This window comes from Vigna unguiculata, chromosome 5 (genome assembly GCF_037176805.1).
Source record: "Vigna unguiculata cultivar grain cowpea cultivar isolate G323 ecotype 2 chromosome 5, ASM3717680v1, whole genome shotgun sequence".
In the NCBI taxonomy this organism is placed as follows: Eukaryota; Viridiplantae; Streptophyta; class Magnoliopsida; order Fabales; family Fabaceae; genus Vigna; species Vigna unguiculata.
In genome coordinates this window covers 36,455,695-36,464,216 of record NC_140796.1, presented here as the reverse complement: position 1 = coordinate 36,464,216, position 8,522 = coordinate 36,455,695, and the positions used below count along the sequence as shown (strand labels likewise).

Here is an 8,522-nt window from a genome sequence, read left to right as displayed (position 1 = left end):
ACAAGTCACCAAGATGGAGGGAGCCCTGAGCGCGGAGGAAGAAGAGCTCCTAGGGGCGGTGATCTTAGAGAACAAAGATCTGTTCGCATGGTCGAGTGCTGACATGCCAGGCGTCCACCCTGATGTGATGTCCCATAAGTTGGCCATCTTCCGGGAAGCCCGCCCGGTTGCTCAGAAGAAGAGAAAAATGGGAGAGGAGCGAAGAAGAGCGGTCGAGGAGGAAGTCAGGAAGCTAGAAGGAGCTGGATTCATCAAAGAGATCAAGTATACTACGTGGCTAGCCAACGTGGTCATGGTGAAGAAGACGAGCGGGAAGTGGAGGATGTGCACGGATTTCACCGATCTCAACAAAGCCTGCTCGAAAGACGCGTACCCGCTACCCAGCATCGATCGGCTGGTGGATGGGGCCTCAGGACACAAATTCCTAAGCTTCCTGGACGCGTACTCTGGGTACAACCAAATCCCCATGTATGGCCCGGACAGATCCAAAACGGCGTTCATTACAGATCGAGCAAATTTCTGCTACGAGGTCATGCCGTTCGGTCTGAAGAACGCGGGGGCAACTGATGAGTTCAAATTTTTGCCCTCATTTAATATTTAAATTTGGGGATTTAATTGATTTTTCTGTGCTTAAAGATTGATTTAATTAGGATTTGTGATTATTGGATTTATTGAGTAAGTTTGGTAAAAGTGGCGTAAAAATTGATTTGAGTTGCATAAAATATTATTGGATATTCTAACGTTTGTTAATGCAGCTGGAATTTATTTTTGGTCAATTAATAGTGTGATTTTAAAATATTCAAAGTTACAAAATAAGTCCAAAATCAAGAAATTCTGAAAAAGAATAAATCAGGAGCTAAATGCACCCCTAGTTTTTACTTGCACACTTCTTTTAAAGTGGACCACAAAAACCTGTTCTGCACCCCCAGTTTTCACTAAGTTGCACCCCTCCTACCAATTAAACTCCACTCAACCAGATCATGCCATGTGGCAATCCTCACCTTTTAAAATTAAGTTGCTAATTAATTAAATAAAAATAAAAGATTTTAGCAACTGACAGATAAAGCCCAAAGTCCAGTGGAAGCCTATATAAAGAGACTTAAGGGAGCAGAAGGGACGGACAATTTACAACTGACCGCTTAGACACTTAGAACTCTCTGGTTTTGGCAGATACCATCACCACCACATCTCTCATTCTTTCTTTTATTTTCTTTCTTTCATATCATCATGTATTCCATCAAAGCCATGGAGGGCTAAGCTTTAAGGGTTGATTCCACTGTAATTTCTTAAATGGATTCTAAGGTTAGATGAATTTATGTGTTTGTTATTTTGATTATTGTTGTGGTTTTTGTTTATCTATGTCCTTTGCTTCTTAATCGAATAGAAAATAATGATTTTGAATCTACATGCATGCTAATCATATGAGTTAAAAGGTTTTTAAATTAAATTGAGACTTTACTTTGATTTTGTTTAGAAACTTTCATTTGATTAAATAAGTTTTTGCCAATAATTGAGACTTTAATTTGATTAGAGGTAATTACTTTAACTAAAATTAGTCAAGACTTTACTTTGATTAATTAAGTTTTCTATTTGGTAAAGAAACAAAGGAATAGACATGATTAGGCATAGTAAAATTAATTGAGACTGTACTTTGATTGAATTTACTATGGACAATCTAATAATTCTCACTTTTAATTGAGACTGTACTTTGATTAAAAGTGAGGATGCCAACAAATGAATTGAGTCTTTACATTGATTTATTTGTAAATCAACAACAATAATTAATTTAACAATAATCTCTAGATAACCAATGAAGAATCTTATTTAGAAAAAGCAGTGGAATTGACCTATTTACTATTACTGTGTTTACAATCTTCCGTGTCATTTTCTTTGCATATCAAAACCTCCCTATTTTTATAGTTGCTAGTTTTAAATTGCATTTTTGAGAATCAAATATTTGAGATCAATTCCGTATTCGTTGTGAGACGACTCAGGGTTATCTTAACCCTAACTATTTTCTTCACTACAAACTGGCAATACTGAAGTTGCTAAAGTAGTGGTAATTTGATCGCCTAACGACAGCGATATCAGCAACCTATCAGAGGCTGATGGACCGGGTCTTCAGGAGGCAGATCGGTCGGACCATGGAGGTGTATGTGGACGACATGGTCGTGAAGTCGCAAACCGCCGAAGATCACGTGCGCGACCTCGGTGAGGTCTTCCACTAAGTGCGCAAATACAATATGCGTCTTAACCCTGAGAAGTGTGTCTTCGGGGTGCCGGCCGGAAAATTCCTGGGTTTCATGCTGACCGCCCGAGGCATAGAGGCAAACCCGGACAAATGCCCCGCTATTACTGAGATGAGAAGCCCCAAGAACTTGAAGGAGGTCCAGCGGTTGATAGGACGGCTAACCTCTCTGGCACGTTTCTTACCCAGACTGACGGAGAAGGTCAGGCCGATCCTGAAGATCATGAAAAAGCAGACTGCGGAAAAGTGGGATGGTCAATGCGAGGCGGCGTTTCAGCAGATAAAGGAGATGATCAGCAGTCCCCCAATAATGAGCCGACCGGTAAAGGGATTGCTTCTGCAGTTATACCTGTCAGTGTCGGACGACACGATTAGTGCGACCTTAATTCAAGAAGTCCCGGAGCAGCGGCCTGTATATTTCATCAGTCGAGTACTGCAGAGCGCAGAAACAAGGTATCAGCTGGTAGAGAAGATAGCCTTGGCGCTACTAACGGCTGCACGCCGGTTGCGCCAATACTTCTAGAGTCACCAGGTTATCGTTCGCACCGATCATCCCATCGCCAAGATACTCCGGAAGCCCGACTTAGCTGGTAGGATGATCGCCTGGTCGGTCTAGTTATCCGAGTTCGGGCTCAAGTACGAACCCAGAGGATCGGTCAAAGGACAACATTTGGCAGACTTTGCAGCTGAACTCCACGGATCGATCCCCCGATCGGAGCATATGTGGATTCTCTTTGTCGATGGATCATCGGATAAACGTAATGCTGGAGCAGGGATCGTCATCGAGGGACCGGGCGGTTTCACGATAGAGCACTCCTTACAATTCAAGTTTAAAGCCTCGAATAACCAAGCAGAATATGAAGCACTGATCGCCGGGTTGAAGCTAGCAAAGGACTTGGGAGCGACGAGGTTAAGATGTAACACTGATTCGAAGCTTGTGGTCGGGCAGGTACAGGGAGAGTATCAGGTTAAGGATGACTTGTTGCTCCAGTACTATCATAAAGTGCTCGAAGCCACGAAGGAATTCGAAGAAATCACCATCCATCACATCCCCCGAGCGGAAAATGCCAGAGCCGATAGGCTGTCTAAGCTGGCGGAAGGAAAAGAGAAAGGCCAGCTGAAAACTATCATCAGACAAACCCTCATGAAGCCTTCCGCAGGAGAGTGCGCTGCAGCAGACCGAGCGGCAGATTGGATAGGAGAGGTGCGACAACTCTTGAAGAAGTGCGAAGCCGGAGAAGAAGTGAGCCCGACGGAGAGGAGACGAGCGCTTCGGTTCATAGTCATTGGAGAAGACCTATACAAGAGAGGATTCACAGCGCTGCTCCTCAAGTGCTTGTCAGAAGACGAAGCCGAGTACGTTATGAACGAGGTCCATAACGACATTTGTGGAATGCACACCGGTCAGAGGACGATGAAAGCGAGGATACTCCGAGCAGGCTATTTTTGGCCGACCATGGAACAGGACTGCGAAGCCATGATACGCAAGTGCGAAGGATGTCAAGCCCATGGAAATGACGTAAAGAGGGCTCCGACCGAGCTACATAGCCTGACAGCCCCGTGGCCGTTCGCTCAATGGGGCATGGACATCGTCGGACCCTTCCCGATGGGCCGAGCACAGAAGAAATTCATACTTGTTGCAGTGGACTATTTCACCAAGTGGGTCGAAGTAGAGGCCCTGGCTAACATCACCGCTCGGCAAGTCCACTCCTTCGTCTGGCGCAACATCATATGCTGCTTCGGCCTCCCTCACACGATCATCACCGACAACGGCCGTCAGTTTATCGACAAGAAGCTGAAGGACTTCTATAAGCAAGTGGGGATACGACATGTGACCAGCTCGGTCGAGCATCCCTAGACCAATGGTCAGGCTGAGGCCATGAACAAGGTTATAGTGGCTGAGTTGAAGAAAAGGTTGGGAGAAGCCAAAGGAGATTGGGTGGACGAGCTGCCTGATAACGCTGTCGTTGACGCGTTCAAATTAATACTACTTATCTATAACAACTTCAGTATTGTTAAGAAAGTAGTCAACAAAATAGTAAGGGTAAAGTAACCCAAAGTCGTCTCCCAACGAACACGGAATTGATTTTTAACAAATTAGTTCTTATAAAACTATACAAGAGTTAGTCAAATAAAATTATAAAAAAATATAGGGGATTAAGATAAACAAAGATAGAAATAAAATTTAAAAGATAAAAAAAAATAAAAATAATAGTAAAGAAAATAGATTGATTCCATTGCTTTTTCAAAATAGATTCATCATCGGTTATCTAAAGATTATTGCTCAATTAATTATTGTTGTAGATTTACAAATTAATCAATGTAAAGTCTCAATGAATTTGTTGGCGTTCTCACTTTTAACCAAAGTACAGTCTCAATTAAAAGTGAGAACTTTTAGATTATCCATAGTAAATTCAACCAAAGTACAGTCTCAATCAAATTTTACTATGCCTAATCATGTCTATTCTTTTATCTCTTCACCAAATAAAAAGCTTAATTAATCAAAGTAAAGTCTCAATTAATTTTCGTTAGAGTAAATACCTTTAATCAAAGTAAAGTCTCAATTATTGGTAAAAACTCATTTAATCATATGAAAGTTTCTAAATAAAATCAAAGTAAAGTCTCAATTAAATTTAAAAACCCTTGACTCATATGATCAATATGCATATAGATTTAAAATAATTACTTTTTATGTGATTCAAAGATAAAAGACATAGATAAATTAAAACCTCAACAATAATAAAAAGAACAAAGAAATTAATTCATTCTAACCTCAAAATCCATAATGAAATTACAATGGAATCAACCCAAGAAGTTTAGCAATCCATGGAATACAAAATAAAAATAGAAGAATGGAGAGAAGAAAGAAATTAGGTCCCCCTAAGGGTTCCTAAATTCCGACGTGCCGAGCTTGTTTTCTACTTCTCCCTTGGTCTCTTTATATAGGAATTGGACTGGGCTTTTCTGTTGCTAAAATCTCTCAAATATCTTTTGAAATAAAGATAAATATAAATATTTAAAAATACTTGGAGAGATATAGACTATTTGACAAATATAATTGGTTGATAATATCAATATCTAATATAATTAAATTAATTAATTACTTAAAGATATATGATAAATTATCACCAATTAATATTTGTATTAATTTTCCAAATCAACCCTTTGCAATCTCCTTAAATTATCTTCTAAATAATCCAATATCTTCAAGATATATTTGTTTGTTGTGGAACTAAAAAGATTCAAGAAGATCTTGTCATATTTAAAAAGATTTGGTAGTTATTATCTTTTAATATTTTATGATATAATTAAATAAGATAATTATTTAAAAATATCAAATAAAATATCTAAAGATATATTTTCCCAAATTATCTTCTATCATAAAGATAAAGAAAACCGCAAGGTCCAATTTTTCTTTCCTCTCTTCTTGGTTTAGCCAAACTTCTTCACTTTTTCAAGCTTTTCTTGCCGTCTTCATGTAATGCTTGGCCTGAATTTTTGTGCTTTTGATAATTTCTTATTCTTTGATTTATCTTTAAGGTGTCATGAAGCTTTAATCAATTTATTTCCACACCTCTAAATGAGCTTAAAACTTAACTTCAGCTGCATCAACAAACGTTAAAATATCCAAAAATAATTTATGCAGCTAAAAATCACTTTTTAAGACATTTTTATCACACAAGCTCAAACAACCTAATTATCAAAATTATCAATTAAATCACTCTTTAGGCACACAAATTCAATTAAATACCCAGAATTAAACATTAAATGAGGGCAAAAATACGTACTCATCATACCCACACACTTATCCTTTTGCACTCCTGGGCAAAATCAAACAATTTCAAAACTTAATCTGAGGTATTTTATTTCACATCAACATTGGATCAAAGGAATGAACATCACTGGAGACAAATCAATACTCTAGAGATCAAATTATCATGTATATACAAACAGAAATGTTCTATTTTTCACACATAAGTTAATCTTTTGAATTCACAAGACAATCAATTATGAAAGAAAGCACTCAAGTTAAATGTGTATTTTCTCACCAAAATTCTCTCAAGTGTTTTGGCTTGTGTTTTCACTCAAAATACTCATGTAAGTAAACTCTCATAATACTTAACAAGACTCTAATATTCACAAACTTTCAGAAAATATGCATTCAAAGATCATGAGGACTTTTCACAGGTTATAATGGGGCTAAGGCAAAGGTAGGAAAAATTTTAAGATTTTTGGGTTTTTGAAATTAAAATATAGAAAGAATAATGGAGCATAATTTCAAAAACAACTCTTTTTCGTTTATTGCTTTGTTGCTCTCTCTTTTTTTTAGAAAATTATTTCAACACTTTTTCATCAACAATTTTTCCTTTTGCCATTTTTATTAATTTGTGGGTGAGGTACTCACCCACACACTTTATTCCTCAACCATTCCTGAACATAATCCATTAGCTCCTTCTTTCTTCCTAAGGTAGAATATGGTCTTTTTCTTTTCAAGGTTATGCAATAGGCTTAAAACAAGAAAAAGAGGTTTAAAGCTCAAAGGGGCTACCAATGGATTAATATCAAGGTGGGCTTATTTGGCCAAGTAGCTAAAAACAAGAAATGCCTCAGTCATATCAAATCATGCATATTCACCTAAGATGCAAAACAAAAGACTCAAGCTAAACATTTGAGTATAAACAAACATGAGCAAGTCACTCAAGAAAAAAATAGGAATGACATATGGCAGTTCATCCTTTACATTAAGGCTCAAGACTCACAAAGTCAAATTCTTTCACAAAAGATTTAATCAAGAAATTCTCAAATCAACTCAATTAGCAAATCATAGAAACAGTCCACTCATACCAACATGACTTTTATTTTTCTATAATCATGATCATCCCAATTATTGAATCAAATCCCAAAATCCAATGTCAATATGTTTTATTGAAAGCAGGGAAATATTTTTGGTGGATTTCTTATGAGACATATTGTTTAAAAGTTTCACTTAGTAAAAAGTTAATACTTTCACAATTTTCTTAAAAAGAAATCACAATTTTTTTTCTTTTTAAATGAAAACAAAAAAAAAAAAAAAAATCCTACCTACAGTTTGTCTCCCCCACACTTATTTCAAAAAAAATGTCCTTGATGGACTTATTTTGGGGAGGAAACGAAAAATTTGTGACTATTGGCTCAATCTGACCATATGTCAAAATTTATTTTCTTTAATTTTATAAAGTACAAGTCAGCTTGTACAATTTTATTAAAGAAAACAAAAACACATATTTTTGAAATTTTTTTAATATTTTTAAAATTAAAAACAGAAACAAAAAACAAACATGCATGCAAATTAACTTTTCTATCAACAATGATTTCAAAAAAATTTGAATCTAAGCTTTTTACCTGTTGTAGCAACCTTTCTTCTTTTTCTGCAGCCATGTCAACAAAGATAACCACTGAAAACTTATTTGCATCATTCACATCAACAAACTTGATGTGTGGAGTGTGTGGCTTCAACTCAACTTGAGCATCATCAGGTGCATTCGGATAGTTAACCGGATCATCAGTAATCCTTGTAATCTCATCTTGTGAGCAAAAATCTGCACTTGAAGTAGTTGAATCTGCTGCTTCATCATTAACCAAGTCAGTTGCAATAGTAGATGCTTCAGCTGCATCTTTAAATATCGTTGGCTCTTCAACTACACTTGGTTCCTCTATTGCATTGTCCTCACAACTTTGCTCTTCAAAAATATCATCAACAGATAAAACTTTATATTCACATTGAGCATTATCAACATATCCATCAGTAGATATGTTAGTGTGAGAATCTTCAATTTCTATATCAACTTCAACAACATCCTTAATATGTCCATCAGTAGACATATTACTATGAAAATCATTATATCCATCAGTGATATATCAATGTGATGTGATTCCGCTATTGGTTTTTCAGACTGATTCTGCAAGCTTTGTGTGGCGGCATTCATCATCTCTTTCTGGTCTGTCTGATTCATCTTCATCATTTCAGTCATCATATTGATCATATCTTCCAAAGTGGCCTTTCTCACTACAACATTCATTAGCTGACTCAAATCTTCAGACATTTGTTCAGCTCTGATGGCCAACTTCAGAAGCACATCTTTGATTTTATGACGAAGTTCGTTAAAATATGGATTTTCAGGAAATCTCTGATGGGGTTGAGGGGTAGTATTAACAGTTACAAGTAATTCTATGAAGTTGTTCTTACTTGCATCCCTCAACATATCAGACAGTATTTGCTTATTTTCGTACCACT

At 36.9% G+C, this 8,522-nt stretch overlaps 1 protein-coding gene across 1 annotated transcript; it reads left to right on the top strand.

Moving 5' to 3' along the window:
* Positions 1–2,969: 2,969 nt before the first annotated feature.
* On the top strand, positions 2,970–4,106 carry LOC114184581 (uncharacterized). Its single transcript, XM_028071888.2, has one exon. The coding sequence runs from the start codon at positions 2,970–2,972 to the stop codon at positions 4,104–4,106; it is 1,137 nt and encodes a 378-aa protein (XP_027927689.2).
* Positions 4,107–8,522: the final 4,416 nt, after the last annotated feature.

Coding starts and splice junctions, on each gene's coding strand:
- LOC114184581 (XM_028071888.2), top strand. CDS start 2,970: ATGTGGATTCTCTTTGTCGATGGATCATCGGATAAACGTAATGCTGGA.